General features: G+C 42.4%; 2 protein-coding genes across 9 annotated transcripts; both read left to right on the forward strand.

The window, feature by feature from the left end:
• Window positions 1–239: 239 nt before the first annotated feature.
• On the forward strand, window positions 240–1,354 carry LOC129729763 (adenylate kinase isoenzyme 6 homolog). The gene is made up of 2 exons (XM_055688585.1): window positions 240–517; window positions 620–1,354. Exons 1-2 carry the CDS (start codon window positions 490–492, stop codon window positions 1,111–1,113), a joined length of 522 nt encoding a protein of 173 aa, XP_055544560.1. The 5' UTR covers window positions 240–489; the 3' UTR covers window positions 1,114–1,354.
• Window positions 1,355–7,104: 5,750 nt separating this feature from the next.
• LOC129717756 (probable 4-coumarate--CoA ligase 1) lies at window positions 7,105–16,888 on the forward strand. Of its 8 annotated transcripts, XR_008726737.1 has the most exons (5): window positions 7,659–7,765; window positions 7,910–8,486; window positions 8,556–9,824; window positions 15,435–15,806; window positions 15,878–16,886. XR_008726737.1 is itself a non-coding variant. In XM_055667889.1 (3 exons), exons 2-3 carry the CDS (start codon window positions 7,936–7,938, stop codon window positions 9,646–9,648), a joined length of 1,644 nt encoding a protein of 547 aa, XP_055523864.1. In that variant the 5' UTR covers window positions 7,105–7,203; window positions 7,910–7,935; the 3' UTR covers window positions 9,649–14,289. The 8 variants fall into 8 exon arrangements, 4 of the variants coding, with proteins under 4 accessions (XP_055523864.1, XP_055523866.1, XP_055523863.1 ...); XR_008726735.1 differs by having other exon boundaries at window positions 15,435–16,888; XR_008726736.1 differs by having other exon boundaries at window positions 15,452–16,888.
• The last annotated feature ends 788 nt before the right edge of the window (window positions 16,889–17,676 follow it).

A 17,676-nucleotide genomic window follows, 5' to 3' on the forward strand; every position in this document is an offset into this window, starting at 1 on the left:
AATATTTGTCCAGCTGCTAAAAACATAGCATTGCAAACAAAACAGCTATTTGTAAATATTTTCCTCAACTAGTTGAACTAACACATTCGTACGTGAAAAGGTCTATATCGAGTCGCAATATCAAAATATCGATAATATCAGATGCCCCAATATCGGTTACAAATATCGATATTGCGACGAGCAAATATCGATAGTATTAAATATCGATAAAATCAGCAACCCTACTGGTTGTAAGACTGTCAAAAACCCCAATCAAAACCACACATCACACAAGCAACGGCATCCGGAGTAGAAGGCATATTGTGTCTAGAGAAGCAAACAAAGCGTCTGGGAGTATCACCACGCAAAAGGACAACGTTGAATCTAGTGGATGGGCGTGAAACCTGCTCCAAGTCTGACCTATCGGTTCCGTTTATACTAAAAAAGTTAAGAGCTGGAATTGTCTTCCAGTAGCTCACATTTTGCCAAAAGTAAAGGAGAAAGTACTAAATGAAGCAGCCGAACATTTTAATTACAGGTAAGTGAATGGTGTTGTGGGGAAAGGGTGAACAGTCTTGTGAAGCCGACCTTAGATTTGGTCGAAATAAGCAAAAAGGTAACGAATTGTATCTAATTTTAGGCACGCCCGGTGTGGGAAAATCTTACCTCAGTCAGCGATTGGCTAAAAAGTTCGGTTTCAAGTGGCAAAATGTGTCGGACATTGTCAGCGAGCATGGTTTCGTCGAAGAGTATGACGAAGAGTTCGAGTGTCCGGTATTGGATGAGGATCGACTTTTGGACTATCTGGAACCGATCATGCAAGAGGGAGGCAATGTTGTTGAGTACCACAGTTCGGAGTTTTTTCCGCAGCGCTGGTTCGATGTTGTGTACGTAGTACGTTGTGGCACTTCGATACTGTACGAGCGACTTCAAGAACGAGGTTATAATGAGCGCAAGGTGCGATCAAACATGGAATGCGAAATTTTCCAAATTCCCCTAGACGAGGCCAAAGACTCATACCTCAGTGCAATAATCTACGAACTGCAAAGCGACAAAGATTCTGATCTAGAGGATAACCTTACAAAAGTGAGTGAGTGGTTGGAAAACTGGAGAAGTACCAACAAAAGTCAATGAGAATCCAGGGAAAAATTGGTTTTTACATACATAGAACCAGATTCGTTTGCTTCTAATTTTTAAAAAGCCCACCTTTTTCTGCTACCTACTTTTTTAGTTAGGTTTAGTACCGCTGTGCTGTGTTCGGAAAATTAGAAAGAAATATAAATAATAATAATTATTGATCCATTTTTGGCCTTTCGAAATTGTTACGCATAAACAATTTTTTTAATATTGGGAAATAAATCGCTGTTGCCAATACAATAAATTGTTTCAAAAACCGAATTTGACGTTCCCTAGTTTAACGACATGTCTTAAGGAAAGATACTTATGTTTTGTAGGTAGGTATTTTTATTCAGACGAAGACCTACTGGGTGTGTGGCTGTGGTCTACTAAATTGTATTGAAACATTAGTATTAGAGTTACCACCTAAGCAGACAGCATCCTTCTATTTTCTAGTAAATTTTCCTCTTGATTATGCTTGTGATTATAAAAACTGCAGATTGCTTGCCAAAGAACTTGAAAAAAATCATCAACTTTTTGTCCTGAAGTATTCTAATCTTATGTTCTGAAACTTTGAACACCTCGTTTATAATTTCAGTCGTAAACATTGTGTTGCACTTATCCCAGTGAAATTTTTGTTTTTCGACCTAGTACTACTTTTACTTTTATGGCACCAGATTATTAAGATCCTATGCCGAATCCAGAATACGTCTCCTCAAAACTCGGTCTTGGGCTGCTACTCTGCAGTCTTCCCTTACACCCGCTGCTCTGGCATCCTCGTCGACAGCACACATCCAGCGCGTGCGCGGTCTGCCTCGAAGTCGTCGGCCTCTATCCGGTTCTCTATTTGCCGGTCGCTCATCCGCCATCCGTGCTACATGTCCAGCCCACTGTAACCTGGCGTGTTTCATCAGCTTGACAATATCAGCGTGTTTGTATACTTCGTACAGCTCGTGATTCATGCGCCTGCGCCACACCCCGTTCTCTAGTTTGTTTGATTCTACGCTCGAAGACCCCAAGCGCTCGTCGATCGGCCTCCTCCCACGTCCACGATTCATGTCCGTAGAGCGCCACCGGGAGGATCAGAGTCCTATAGAGCGCAAATTTCGTACGGATCTGTAGGCTACGGGACCTAAGCTGGCTACGCAATCCGTAATAAGCCCTATTCGCCACCGCAATCCGCCTCTTCACCTCGCGGCTCAACTCGTTGTCACATGTCACGAAAGTACCAAGATAAACAAATTCGTCGACCACTTCGAAAGTATCCCCATCCATCTCCACCGCAGCGCCAACACCCGTAGAACTACCACGCTCTCTGCCAGCTACCATGTACTTCGTTTTGGCAGTGTTTATGGTGAGTCCAATTCTCGCAGCTTCCCTTTTGAAAGCCGTAAGGGCCTCCTCAATTGCTCTACGGTTAACACTAATTATATCAATGTCGTCCGAAAAGGCCCAGAACCATGTGAGACTTAGTGATGATGGTGCCGCTCCTTTGCACACCTGCCCTTCGTATTGCACCTTCCAAAGCTATGTTGAAGAGCAAGTTCCGTCACCTTGCTTCAGACCATCCAACGTCACAAACGCGTCCGAAAATTCGCCCTCTGTCCTGACGCCTGATGTGAAACCGTCAAGCGTCGCACGTAACAGTTTAATTAGTTTTGTTGGGAAACCATGTTCTAGCATTATTCGCCACAGCTCGTTGCGTTTCACTGTGTCGTACGCCGCCTTAAAGTCTATGAACATATGATGCGTCTGCAAGTTGTGTTCTCGAAACTTGTCGAGAACCTGTCTCAAGGTGAACATCTGGTCCGTTGTAGATCGCCCCACTCAAAAACCGCATTGGTATTCTCCAACAAAGGCTTCCTGCAACGGCCTCAGTCGCTGGAACAGGATACGGGAGAGAATTTTGTGAGCGGAATTGAGGAGGGTTATGCCTCTATAATTACTACAGTCGAGTCTATGTCCCTTCTTGTAGATAGGGCATATGAGTCCTTCCAACCAGTCCGTAGGTAGTTGTTCCTCAGGCCATACCCTTAGGATAACCTGGTGAATTGCACTACACAGCCGCTCGCTCCCAACTTTGAAAAGATCGGCCGGTAAGCCGTCCTTCCTAGCGGCTTTGTGGTTCTTTAGCTCTTTGCAAGCATTCTTCACCTCGTCCAATGTTGGTTGGTCCACAGCTTGTCCGTCCTCCCTGTGGTATCCCTTGTATTTATAGCAGGTTTTTACAACCCTGCGATTTTTCAGTTCAGTGGAACGCGGAAACGATATTTAATACGTTCCGCGCAACACTGTCAGAAAATGGTAAGAGAAATAAAATGATCCTGGAACGGGCTCTCCAGGCTCAGTTCGAATTGATATTCTAAACAGTGAACACGTTCTTTTCTCTCGCGACAAAACGTACCGAAAAATCCGCGCTTTAAGTAGTCCACTTTGGGACTTAAGTTTGAAGTGCAAATATAAAAGTTCATAGTGCATCCGCTAGTGTTCTCCAGGTCCTCTGGTTAAGTTGTTTCCGACCAACATCCAGCTCTCCCGGACTTGGGATAGCGTCTCCTCCGTCTTGCGTGATTACGCCAGCTAGTTCGACAGATTTTCTGAGATAAAGTGGCTAAATAGCCAGGTAAGAATTTAAGTGCTTTTTTCTTAAGCTTTACCTAAGCCTTAAGCAGGTATTAGACGACGCAAATATTTGCTATTTTTGGTACGATTTTTATTTGCACAAAATAAAATCTGTATTGAAAAATAGAAAATATTTGCTTCGTCTAATACCTGCCTTATTCGAGGACTAAAGCTTGTGTTAAGTCTAGTTACGGCGGTAACATAAGATATTACACTCCCCAATTTCTATCCTGTTCCCTTCGATGACTCTCCTACCTTTCTCACCGTTCAACACCACTTCAAAATGTTGCTTCCAACGCCTGGCCACCTGCAATTTATCGGTAATCAGGTTCCCCTCCCTGTCATTGCACATGGCAGGTACTAGCACAGTCCGGTTCCTGATTCCGTTGATCGTTCTATAGAAGCTCCTTGTGTCGTGCCTGTTGAACCAATAGGGTCCTAAAGCTATACCGGTTTTTATATATCAATCGAAAAAGCCGCGTTTTCTGAGCAAAACGTGATTTTTAAAAAACGTTGATTGTTTTCCTACGATTTTTAAATGAATAATAGAAAAACTGCTCGAAAGGTCTAAGATGACGTTTCGCCCATGTACGGTATATGAGAGAACTGTCATTTTAGGCATTTCGAGCAGATTTTATCCTTCATTTAAAAATCAAAGTACAATGCTTAACATTTTTTAAAAATCACGTTTTGCTCAGAAAATTACACTCTTCCAGCTGATATATAAAAATCAGAAAACCGTTTAAAACTTTAGGACCCCATTCTCCGCCTCCGCGAGAACGTGATCGTAGTGCTCACGTTTCTTACGGCGATGAAGCCTCTTTTCGGCAGCTCTTGCCTCCCGGTATTTCTACCGCATCTGACGCGTTACACGATTAGCTCCTACTAACGTGTTGGCGTAGGCTCGGTTCTTCTCCTCCGTCAGCTCTAGGCACTCAGCATCGAACCACCCACTACGCGTAGTTCCCGTTGTCATGCCTATCACTTCTCGCGCTGTCTCGCTGACCGCATCATGTATGTGCTTCCCCTGCTCGTTCAGGTCCACTCCAGTTGGTTCACCGATCCGTCTATCAATTTTCCGAGTATACTCTGCAGCAACTCCTTCCGCTGATAACCTCTGGATGTCCATACGTATCTTCCCCGCCGATCTCGATTTAGATACGTTGGACAACCGGGCGCGAATCTTGCCTACCACGAGATAGTGATCGGAGTCGATGTTTGGCCCCAGTAAGGACCGCACATCTATGGCGTCTGAAAAGTGCCGGCCGTCGATCAGCAACTGGTCGATCTGGGAGCAGGCCTCTCCATTGGGGTGTTTCCAGGTGTGCTTCCGAATGTTCAGACGTGCAAAATGGGTACTACAGATGGCCATTCCCCTGGCCGCGGCGAAGTTCACTAACCTTAAGCCGTTGTCGTTGGTGGTAGAGTGAAGGGTTTCCCTACCAATAACGGGACGAAAGAACTCCTCTCGTCTGACTTGTGCGTTCGTATCTCCGATGACGATCTTTATACCGTGCTGTGGACAGTCTCCATACGTTTTCTCGAGGAGCTCATAGAACTCCTCCTTTACGTCATCGGTTTTATCGTTTGTCGGCGCGTACACTTTGATAAGGCTGTAATTAATGAATCTGCCCTTGATCCTCAATACGCATAGACGGTCATTAATAGGCCTCCGCCTAATAACACGCTTCATTTGGTATCCAAGTAGCACGAAACCGACGCCCCGTTCCGCTCTATCGCCGCCACTGTAGTAGATGTGATACTTGAAAGATGTGCCCGCGGTCGGATCAACCGCCCGAAATTCACGTTCTCCGGTTTTAGGCCAACGCACCTCTTGTATGGCTGCTACCTCCACATTTGCCTTCCGTAGCTCTCTGGCCAAGATGCCCACGCGTGCCGGTTCGAGCAGAGTCCTAACATTCCAAGTACCAAGTTTCCAATCGTTGCCCTTTTTCGTTTGCCTAGGTCAATACCGATTGTTCCGATTCGTATCATTCTCTGGATTGTTCGTAGTACGTTTATTTTCAGCATGCTGCCTTATAGGGCTGCGATGCCTAGTCTCGCGACGGGGCCGCCGTCTTGGATGTAGCTGGCGAGACACCGCATTTCATAGTTCAGCTCCGGATCAGTCGCTGTTTGAGCCGCCCCTGACCTGGGGAACAGACGCTCAGGCAAGCTGCTCTCCAAGGAGAACAACTTCCCCTTCCCTGTCAGCATACGACCAAGTTCCCACCGGTCCACCGATCTTCCCTTGGTTGCTCATATCCCAGTCGGTACCACGTGGAGGTAGGGATAGGAGTTGCTGGGCTTATGCTATGGACCACACTGGGGTCTATTTTATGCCAACTAGTACGGGTGTACTGCTGGTACGCAGTGGCTTTCCGACCTAGTAAACTAAAGAAAATTCAGCTTTTTTACGAGTTGGCACTTCAAAAAATCAGAATTATCATTACGTTTATAGAAGACTAGCTGACCCGGCAAACTTCGTTCCGCCTATTTTTGTGTTTATTTAAATAATTTTAAACATTCCAAATTCCCTGATTTCTTGCGATTCGTTTATAATCTGCAAATGTACGAATAATCGGCCGTAGGAGATAATCAAAGTCAAAAGACAAATCGTTTGAAATGATTGGTTTTATCGGAACGACAACACCCTCGACTTTTGGCTTCTGTACTTTACCTTTATTCAGAAATATCCATATTGGGTGGTATTCAGTTATTTTCAAAAAGTCAGAGCAAACAGAAAAAGGAAAATCGGGACAGGAAAAAAAAATCATGAAAAGATTCACTCGATAGATTCGACTATGGATTAAAGAATATTGTGGAACTCAATAAAATCATAATAAGCTGCCGTCCGAATAAAACAATTTAAATTTTTAACTACAGAATAGATCTTTACTCAACGGGTATAGCCAATATTTGATTAAAACACGTTTTGGAAATTATTTCATGAAATGATGATGTCTTACAGAAAGTGTCGTCGTTTTTGTACTTACGATCTTCAAAACTGTACCATACGACGATTTTGGAATGTTGACCAGAAATGAGTGTAATCTAACGAATCGAAGGATGTGATCTGATCATTTGATGCATTTTTTAATGTCAGTCTGTGGGAGCCTTGTGTCAATTTTATGAAGTTTTTGATATAAGAACCAAATGAAATTTCACAACATTTACAATAGCTGATATAACGCTAGCTGTACATTTTTCTCTTTTTTACCGTAAACGATAAATCAGTGACAAGATCGCAGCGCAAAAAAAACTGGGTGGGTGAGTAGGAAAGCTCTGCGCAAATTACGCACATCCGGAACTAAAGCGCTCGCTGTTTAACTGTTAGGTATACCTGCTTTCAGCAAAGGTGGACGATTGCATTGAGAGATTGAAGTAGGTACTTGCTGGAAGGCATTGCGCTATACATTCCTATTTGTGCAACAGTTCGGTTAAGATGTGTCTCGATTGTGAATAAGTTCTTTTTTTTTATCAACCGTAAGTTACTGTTTAAACATAAAGACAATAATTATTGTAAATAGATAAAAATATTTGTAATGCGCCAAAAAACCGTTGAGCGTGAATGCTCACCAATGAGATTTTCTTCAAATATTCTTCATTTGACAAGCAAGTTATTTGCTGAATCACGCAGCTACCGCTTTTGAACGCACATCATGCTTATGAGACAATGTGCCCTCATGCGCTTAGTACAAACATGAATATTAAAAGGTAATCAGTAGAATTAGAAGCTTGTCATTATTTATCAGCTAAATAATTTGAATCTCTGACAAATCGTTTGTTGGCGACGCTTATTCTAGTGACCCACAAAAAATGTATCTTTGTTTATGCTAAGATAACAATGCAATGGTGTGTGGGATGAATTTATGATAGCTTGATGAGTTGCTGAAATGTGTTTTAATAACGATAACTTCTCAACAAACTGGTCAGTTTACTTTTTCAGCTTGTAAATTGAGAACAGAAAAAATATATTTGCTATACAGAAAACACTCCGACTTTTCTAATACTGTGGTTTAATCAAATAGTTAAGCTTGAATTGCAGGTGTTGTGCATATTTTATTTTTTTTTTTTCTTAACACAATATCAGTCGTATTAGGATTATTTCATCTGTTATATCTACTTGGTATTTTTTTTAATTTATGAACTGAAAAATATTAATATATTATAAATATTTAAATTTTTGTAGTGCAAATCATCGAAACTGTAACGATCATGCCTCCCCCGAGAGATGTTTACACATTTTATGATCCTGCCACAAAAGTATGGAGCGGCACCAAAACACCGCCGCTACTGAACCCAAATCAATCGTTGGGTGAACTAATCCTAGCAGTGTTGGCCAAAACACCCGATTCGGTGACACAGATCAGTGCCGACAGTGGTGCTCGAGTTACTTGTGCAGAGACCCGCCTGCGAACGGTTCGTGTGGCGCAAAACCTGATCGCCTTGGGTTATGGTCAGCAGGATGTTTTTACGATGGCCGTGCGGAACGGAGAACTGGTCGCTCCGGTCGTTTTCGCCTGCTTTGCTCTCGGTATCCCGTTGAATACTCTGGATGCAACCTTCAAACGGGATGATTTAAGTTTTATGCTGGAAAAGGTCAAACCAAGCGTCGTCTTCTGCGATCAGGAAACGTTGGATGAAATGCAAGAGTCTATAAAAATGGCAAACATAAATCCAGTGGTGTTTGTTTTTGGAGAGAAGGTCGATGAGTTCAGGCACGTAGAGGAGTTGATGATACCTACTAACATTGAAGAAAAGTTCGTGTAAGTATTCAGCAAAAAATAGTAATATGAAAAAAAAAACAAGCGTTGATTTTCTATATTATTTTTCAGCCCAATTCACTTTGAAGATCCTTCGACGAAGTTGGCTATCATTGTATGCTCATCCGGAACTACGGGCCGTTCTAAAGGAGTATGTCTATCGCATGCACTATGCATTGCAAATATAGCTTGTATGTTGGACTGTCGGCCAACGGATGTGCTGTTGGGTTTCAGTTCTTTATATTGGTTGTCTGGCGTAGCCTTTCTACTGCTGGGAACGGTCAGTGGAGCAACGCGCATTATCACGCGGAAATCCTTTAAACCTTCTTTAGCACTAGATCTACTTGAACGCTTTCGAGTGTCACTCGCATTTTTCCCACCGTCAGCTGCAATAGCCATGCTCAAACACCCACGTGTTTTGAAAACGGATTTTAGCAACTTACGAGTTTTGTTCTCCGGTGGATCAATGGTTTCAGCAGATCTGAAACAATCCTTTGAAAAATTAGTTCCGAAAGCTAATTTCCATGTGGGCTACGGCTTATCCGAAGCGGGGGGAGTGGTTACACTGTCGGATAATAATATATACAAAAACGGATGCACTGGATATTTAAGACCAACTTGTCGGGCAAAAATAGTAGATGATCTCGGACATGCCCTAGATATTGGGAAAGAAGGAGAAATACTTGTTAAAATGGAATACTGTTTCCTTGGCTACTATGGAAACCAAAAAGCAACGGATGAAATGCTGGACAAGGAAGGCTGGCTGCATACCGGAGACATTGGAAGGTTTGACGAAGACGGAATACTGTTTGTAGTAGATCGTAAAAAGGACATCATCAAGTACAACAATTTCCAGATATCACCCAGCGAAATTGAAACCGTAATTTCGACACTCCCTGGAGTGGCAAACGTGTGTGTAGTTGGAATTCCAATTACTGGAAATGATCTTGTGACTGCTTTGGTAACCAGAAGCGGCAATGGCGACGTGAGTGAAACCGATGTTCACCAAGTTGTGGAGCGTGAACTTGCTGATTTCAAGCGACTGCGTGGTGGGGTACATTTTATCGAGAAAATACCACTCACTCCTTCCGGAAAGGTTTTGCGAAAAGTGTGTCGCGATACTGCTATCGAATTTTTCAACAACTGTAGTGATACGCAAAACTAGCGACGGAACATGAATGTTAAATTTGAATCATTATTGATCAGTTTTTTCAGTTTTAAAGTTGTTTATTTTCTAGCTCATCTGCGGTAGCTTAACGGAGCAGTGTTTACAATCAATTTTGCTTTAAAAAAAGAACAAACTTTGTTAGTGAGAGTGATCGTTACGCCCGATTTACTGGGGTTAGTATGTATACAATTTTTCTGGTGAGGGATATTTGGGTTGGGAGTTGAGTTTGTTTATAACTTAATTATTGTTATCGACTGATATCTTATTGCTAGTAACTATTATTTCCTTTAATATTATTGCTACTAGTATTGCTAGCTAGTAAACTATTATTTCTTTTAATATTATTGCACTGCGTATTCCGTTTGTTTGAATCTGGAAATTTTTCCTCTACGGGTACCGCTAAAGTCGAATCAGGTTGTCGTTTTTGTGTCTTCAGTATAAGCCATAAGCCATCAATTTTCGTGTAGTGGGATGATAAATCTAACAATTAGATAAAAGAGTTTAAATTTTGATGTCGGCGTTTTTCAGAAAGCTGTAAAGCTCTGACATGTACTGGAAATCTCCGCTTGCCAGGATGTCTCTAACGGGAACGTTTAGCTGTCTTCCTCGGGCCCGAAGGGAATCTGTTAGCTTGGACCTAACATCACAGAATTCGGAACACGACCAAACAACATGCTCAATGTCGTGGTAGCCATCACCACAAACACAGTGATTACTGTCTACAAGCCCTATACGAAAGAGATGCGTGTTTAACGTGTAGTGATTGGACATAAGTCTGGACATCACGCGAATGAAGTCGCGACCTACATCCAACCCCTTGAACCATGCTTTCGTCGATACCTTAGGAAAAATGGAATGTAGCCACCGTCCCAGTTCATCTGAGTTCCATAATGATTGCCAGCTATTGAGTGTTCTCTGACGCAAAATGCTGTAAAATTCATCGTAAGCAATTGGTCTTTCATAAATATCGCCATCAATAGCACCCACCTTAGCTAAAGAGTCAGCCTTCTCATTGCCCGGAATGGAACAATGAGAAGGGACCCACGCTAAGGTAACCCGGTAATTTTTATCTGTTAAAGCACTTAAGAACCGTCGTATTTTCCCCAGGAAATACGGGGTGTGCTTCACAGTCTTCATCGATCGCAGAGCCTCTATGGCACTGAGACTGTCTGTGAAGATGAAGTAGTGGTCTATGGGTAGGGTTTCGATGATCCCAAGGGAGTACTGAATAGCAGCAAGTTCTGCGGTGTACACGGAAGCAGGAGCATCGAGTTTGTAGGAGGCGGTAAAATTTTCGTGGAAAACACCGAAGCCAGTGGACTCATCTAGATTAGATCCGTCAGTGAAAAACCTTTTATCACAACTAACATGTTTGAACTTATTGGAAAAAATCTTAGGGATCTCTTGCGGTCGTAATTGATCCGGGATACCAATAGTGTCTTCTTTCATGGTGGTGTCGAAGAATATAGCATTATTTGAAGTATTTAAAGGTGCGACATTGGAGGAATCGTATGAAGAAGGATTAATGTCTTGAGCCATATAGTCAAAATATAAAGTCATAAATCTGGATTGAGATTGAAGGTCGACCAACCTCTCGAAATTTTCAATTACTAATGGGTTCATGATCGTGCATCGAATAAGTATCCGGTAAGAGAGATTCCAAAAGCGATGTTTCAACGGAAGAATACCCGCTAGCACTTCAAGACTCATCGTATGGGTCGACTGCATGCAGCCCAAGGCAATACGCAAACAACGATATTGTATTCTTTCTAGTTTTATAATGTGTGTTTTCGCAGCGGAGCGAAAGCAGAAACAACCGTATTCAAGAACTGACAGTATCGTTGTTTGGTATAACCTTAAAAGGTCTCCTGGGTGGGCACCCCACCAGGTTCCGGTAATCGTACGAAGAAAATTAATCCTCTGTTGGCATTTTTGTGTCAGATACCTAGTATGACAAGCCCAGGTGCATTTAGAGTCGAACCAGACCCCGAGATATTTAGCGACTAAAACCTGAGAGATCGTTTTACCCGTTAGTAGGAGCTGCAGCTGAGCTGGGTTATGCTTCCTAGAAAAAACGACCAACTCAGTTTTCTCCGGAGAGAATTCGATACCCAGCTTAAGAGCCCATTCAGACAAATTGTCTAAAGTATCTTGCAATGGTCCTTGCAGATCGCTAGCCTCGCTACCAGTAATGGATACAACGCTATCGTCCGCAAGTTGCCGTAGCGTGCATGAATTGGCAATACATTCATCGATGTCATTAACGTAAAAATTATATAAGAGAGGGCTTAAACATGAGCCCTGGGGAAGACCCATGTAACTAATGCGGGAAGTTGTCGAATCACCATGTGAGAAATACATATGCTTGTCTGACAACAAATTGAGCAAAAAATTATTTAAATTTGGTGAAAGTCCCTGCGAATGAAGTTTCTCGGTTAAAACTTCTACAGAGACAGAGTCAAAAGCCCCCTTAATGTCCAAAAATGCAGAAGCCATTTGCTCTTTTCGAGCAAAGGCGAGTTGAATTTCAGTAGAAAGCAACGCTAGGCAATCATTCGTCCCTTTGCCCCGGCGAAAGCCAAATTGAGTATCTGAAAGTAAACCGTTTGTTTCGACCCATTTGTCTAACCGTAAGAGGATCATTTTCTCCATTAATTTCCGGAGGCAAGAGAGCATAGCAATCGGCCTATAAGAATTGTGATCAGAGGCAGGTTTTCCGGGTTTTTGAATAGCAATGACTTTTATCTCCCTCCAGTCGTGCGGAACAATGTTTAGCTCAAGAAACTTGTTGAACAAGTTCAACAAGCGTCTTTTTGCAGAATCGGGTAGATTCTTCAACAAGTTGAATTTTATTCTATCCAACCCTGGAGCTTTATTGTTGCACGAAAGGAGAGCCATCGAAAATTCCAACATCGAAAATGGGGGCTCTTCCGTAGTTACTGAAAACGCGTCGCGAAAAATCTTCTGTTCCGGAACAGAGTCCGGGCAGACCTTTTTGGCAAAATCGAGTATCCAGCGATCTGAATACTCCTCGCTCTCATTCGAAACGTTACGATTCCGCATGCGCCTGGCGGTATCCCAAAGAGTGCTCATCGCTGTTTCCCTTGATAACGCGTTTACGAAGCGCCGCCAGTATCCGCGTTTTTTCGCTTTCATTAAGCTCTTCATCTGCCTGTCCAGTATCTCGTACCTTCGAAGCAGCTTAACCGAGCCATACTTTCGGTAGTCCTTATATGCCGAGGACCTTCGCGCGTACAGTTCAGAGCACTCTTTGTCCCACCACTTGGTAGGAGGACGCCGTCTAATTGTTGTCCCGGGTATTGGTTTCGTCTGAGCTTGAGTCGCGGCGTCGATAATCAAGCCAGAAAGGAACGCGTATTCTTCCTCCGGAGGAAGTTCCTCGTGAGACTCGAGATTTTCCGCTATGAAAGTCTCATAACGCTTCCAATCAATGTTACGTGTGAGGTCGTATGACATATTGATTGGATTCGCGGGAGTTGAACCATTAGCAATTGAAATAACGATTGGAAGATGATCACTACCGTGAGGATCATTGATTACTTTCCACTGGCAATCTAACGCTAGTGATGTCGAGCAAAGGGATAGGTCTAGCACGCTTTCACGTGCTGGAGGATTAGGTACACGTGTCGCTTCCCCAGTATTCAAAAGTGTCATATTGAAGTCGTCGATCAAGTTACAAATTAAAGAAGATCGGGCGTCGTCGTATTGCGATCCCCATTGCAGACAGTGGGAGTTAAAATCTCCCAAAATCAAAAAAGGTGCGGGAAGCAATTCTGCTATGTCAGAAAGTTGCCTCTGTTCAATCCGCACGGATGGAGGAATATATATCGAAGCAATGCAAAGGTCTTTTCCATTCATATTTGTTTGAATGGCAACGACTTCAATGTTCGAGATCCGAGGGAGGTTGATTCTAAAAAAGGAGTAGCACTTTCTGATCCCTAAAAGTACCCCTCCACCATGTGAGTCTCGGTCTCGACGGATTATGTTAAAATCGTGGAAATTGGGTTGATTATTTGAATTTAGGAAAGTTTCACAAAGCGCAAAAGCGTCACAATTATAAGTGTTTATTAAATGAGAAAATAAATCGAGTTTGGGGATGATACTTCTGCAATTCCACTGTAATACAGTGATAAAACTCCTAACCTCTTTCGCCGTCTTAGTCATCGAAAGATATGATAGCTGAAATGAGGGGCCAAGTTGCTGCTAGTTGTTTCAAAAATGTTTTCACTGTAGGGAGGAGGGCAAGAAGAATGTTTCTAAGGGGATCTGTTATGTTGAATGTTTTGAATATCCAGTCCACAATATCAGAGAAATTTATAAACCCTGTTTCTTTTTTATCCTCTGATCGAGAAATGGGTGCACGAGGGGTTTTTGGTGCCCCAGGAAGCGGTGGGTACTCCTGGTTAGATTTGAAATTAAAACCGGGAGGTACTTGCTTCGGTTTTTCTTCACCGCTTCTTTTTTGCGTAGGTTTATTGGTCATTCCGCTAGGGGTTATCTTACGACCTTTGCGAGAAAGATTAGGAGAGTTTACTATTCTCCTCTTCCTAGATCCTTCTGGCATGGCATAAGAACACCCTTCGACGGGATCGTCAGATGTACCCTCATCGGTTGGCAAAAAGGAAAAGATGTTTCCTGTCGAGGGTGGCTCAGCCCTCTTAAGCATTTCTGCAAAAGAGCGCTTTGATCGTTCCTTGAGGGAACGCTTTATTTTCTCCTCGCGCTGTTTGTACGCGGGACATGCCGAAAGGTCATGCCGAGTTCCCTCGCAGTAAAGACACTTTTCAGTATCCTCACTGCAAGTGGTCTCAGCATGATTGCCTCCGCACTTGCTGCAGCGTGCCTTGTTGCAACAGTAGGTGGCTGTGTGACCTAACTGCTTGCAGTTATGGCAGTGCATGACCCGCGGTACAAACAGGCGTACAGGTAGACGAACCTTATGCAAAAGGATATAGTTCGGCAGTGCAGATCCGGCAAATGTTACCCGAAAGGAATCCGAAGGAAAGAATTTCTTCTTTCCTTCATCGATGGACACTGAATGCAATTGCTTGACATCCAATATCTTTACATCTTGCATCATTGGGTTCTTGAAACAGCCAACCCCATGACGCAAAATGTCATCGACAGTGAGATTCCCTTCGGTCACAACACCGTCGATCTCTACATCCTTGGCAGGGATGTACACGCGATACTCTCTCGTGAAGAGCTCGCAGCAAGCAATTGCGTTTGCTTGCTTCAAGCTATTCACGACAACTCGCAGTTTGTTCGGCCTCACCTTGGTGATTTCGGTTACGTCCGAAAACCGTTCTGTCAGGTCCTTGCCAATGCGCAAAACATTCAATGGTTTCTTTATGGGCCGGAAGTAGACAGCGTACGGGCCCTTAAATTCATCCGGGTAAGCTTTTATACGAACGTTAGCTAACACGTTCGGATTTGGTGGACTAGGTGCAGGGGATGGCAGTGGAGATGGAAGCGGGGAGCTGCGGGGTGATATTTCAATCACCTCTCCATTCGTTTCAACGTCTAGGAACAATCCCACCTGCATGTTGTCCATATCGTTCATGTTTGCGGGAGCAATATGCTCTACCGCACACTAACGGTAAACAACCGTGTATAAATGGGGTACCAAGTTAAGGTGATTAAATGAAAAAACAATTTGTCCAAGTAAAATGAATTAAAATTTAAAAAAAGTCACTCGTATAAATGGGCAAAGAATAAATAAATAAAAATAATAAAAACAGAATACTTCACCGAATATCCAGGTCGGTTTTTTTTTCAGCTGCCGTGTCCTACACGCAACCTTGTGGATGTCAGAGGATGATCACTATCCAGTAGCTGATCCGTACTGTTAGCGGGGTATCCAGATCCCGGCGGTGAGGAGAGGGGATTTGCTTCTGCTGCTATCGGTGTCAGCAGCTGCTTCTCGGTGCTGGTAGCGGGGTATCCAGCACCCGCCGCTGCGGGGAAGTTGAACTGCTTCTAATGTGCAGGCTATTGTCACCACAGCACAAAACGAACCGAAAAAAAGCACCGTACAGTATTTCGTGTGGTTTATTGTTAAGTGCGAGTCGTAGCTAACTGAAAAAATAACGTCTATTCGCCACGAAAGCAGAAACGGCACTGACATTATTGATGTAAGATATTGTTTTTTTTTTTCAATTCATATTTGCTCATTTGTAAATAAAAGTTGTAATAATTTTTATAGTGTGGAAAACATCCTGGGAAAATCTTATAAAATTTCTTGTAAAGCAAAGCTGGTGCTACATTCCGATTCGGACTCGACCTTCTGTTTATTATACACAGACTTCGCAGCAAAATTTCTCGTACGATATTCAAATATTATTTAACATTTAATTTTTGCAAGAAAACACATTCAATTCAACAAAATTGATGTTAGTAAAATGTCTCAAGAATATAATTAGTTCTGGCAACATTGAAGTATTAAAGAGCTTGCCTTATTATTATTTAAAATCTTACTAAAAATACAACAATCACAATGCACATGAAAGTTAGCATTTAAATTACTCTTGCTTGTGAAATAATAGTCAAGTAGTACACTAAGGTCTTTTACAACAAATAGCCAATTTAGTAACTCTCCGCTAAATTGTACAATGCAACGCAAATGGATTTTTGACGTAAATTCCGTGTCACGGCAACATAGGGGGTCAAATTGAAAAACCGCAAACATCCATGGGAAACAACAAATGTTTTCATTCTTAAATCAACCGCTTAGTTAGTAACTTTCTTAGCTATGCTTTCACCAAGATGCGAAAAATTTCGATTATTTCACGCTTACTATTGTACTATTAAAAAGTGTAGAGCCTTGTTAAACGCATATTTCAACCAAACAGAGTTGAAAACAAGACCCAATAGCAAGCGAAACGCTCAGTGTCAGTTTAAAGCAAACTAAACAACAACCCCTTTCTTTCCCAGCACAGTCGACCTTAAACTATACAAACAATTTGACTTTATAAACGATTTGTTGTTATTTTGCTCGCTCGATTGCACAACGACATGTCCACCGGGTGCGCAGCAGGCGACGATTTCAAGAATATCGCAACCATGCATAGCGGACGAAGCAACAGAGGAAACAGGTAGATGGCACTGGTGATTGGATCACCTTCCGCATCACTAAATTTTGGATCTCCCGTCTGTGTGAGAAGCATCGTCACACAGGCAGCTCTGTAGCGCTGCTGAACATGTCTGTTTATTTGAAAATTTTGTTTATCAAGTCCGAGTATGGGGCTCAATTCTCATTCTACAATGAATTTAAAAATTCTTATTCTACAATGAATTTCAAATTTCTCAACCTGATTGTATTTTTGTCATTATTAAAATTATGATCATTAACCACTGACTTAACTCTCCAAATTGACTTAAGTACTGTTGAATTCCTCTAAAACGACATTTTTTAGTAACGACAAATCTCGCTATAGCGACCAATCGTTAGGTGAACTAATCCTAGCAGTGTTGGCCCCAAAGGCCCCTCAGTTTTATACTAAAGCTCTTCGTTTTATTGCGACATTCCACTATTATGGCCTTCCTCTATAACGGCATACCAAAACTCATTGTCATTCTTTATTACGACAATAGTACAGTCGAATCTCTCTATAACGACATTACTGAATCTATAATATCATATATAATCTATTCTCAACGATACCATTTGTTCTACATATACAAAAATTCTTCGTATTATTGCGACATTTCGCTATAACGACAGTCCCTTGCGATGTCGCTATAAAGGGATTCGACGGTATGTTATTATTTGGCCATCAAGGCTTTGGTTTAGTTTGAATGTTACTTTCTGTGGAGTGAGTGGTGGAAAATGAATTTTACCACATTTGGATTGGGTAGACTTGTGGGTGAAACAAGCACAGGTAAGATAGGGTTCAAACCCCCCCTGGTCTGATCATGGAGAAACCAGGAAAAAAAGGTAAAATTTTTGGAAAAGATTATTATATTGTTCATGCAAAGGTTTGAGTTTATTATATTGTTCATGCA

The sequence above is a fragment of the Wyeomyia smithii genome, chromosome 1 (assembly GCF_029784165.1).
Source record: "Wyeomyia smithii strain HCP4-BCI-WySm-NY-G18 chromosome 1, ASM2978416v1, whole genome shotgun sequence".
Classification (NCBI taxonomy): domain Eukaryota; kingdom Metazoa; phylum Arthropoda; class Insecta; order Diptera; family Culicidae; genus Wyeomyia; species Wyeomyia smithii.

Coding starts and splice junctions, on each gene's coding strand:
- LOC129717756 (XM_055667889.1), top strand. CDS start 7,936: ATGCCTCCCCCGAGAGATGTTTACACATTTTATGATCCTGCCACAAAA. Junction 8,487..8,555: donor AACATTGAAGAAAAGTTCGT/GTAAGTATTCAG, acceptor ATTATTTTTCAG/CCCAATTCACTTTGAAGATC.
- LOC129729763 (XM_055688585.1), top strand. CDS start 490: ATGAAGCAGCCGAACATTTTAATTACAG. Junction 518..619: donor GCCGAACATTTTAATTACAG/GTAAGTGAATGG, acceptor ATCTAATTTTAG/GCACGCCCGGTGTGGGAAAA.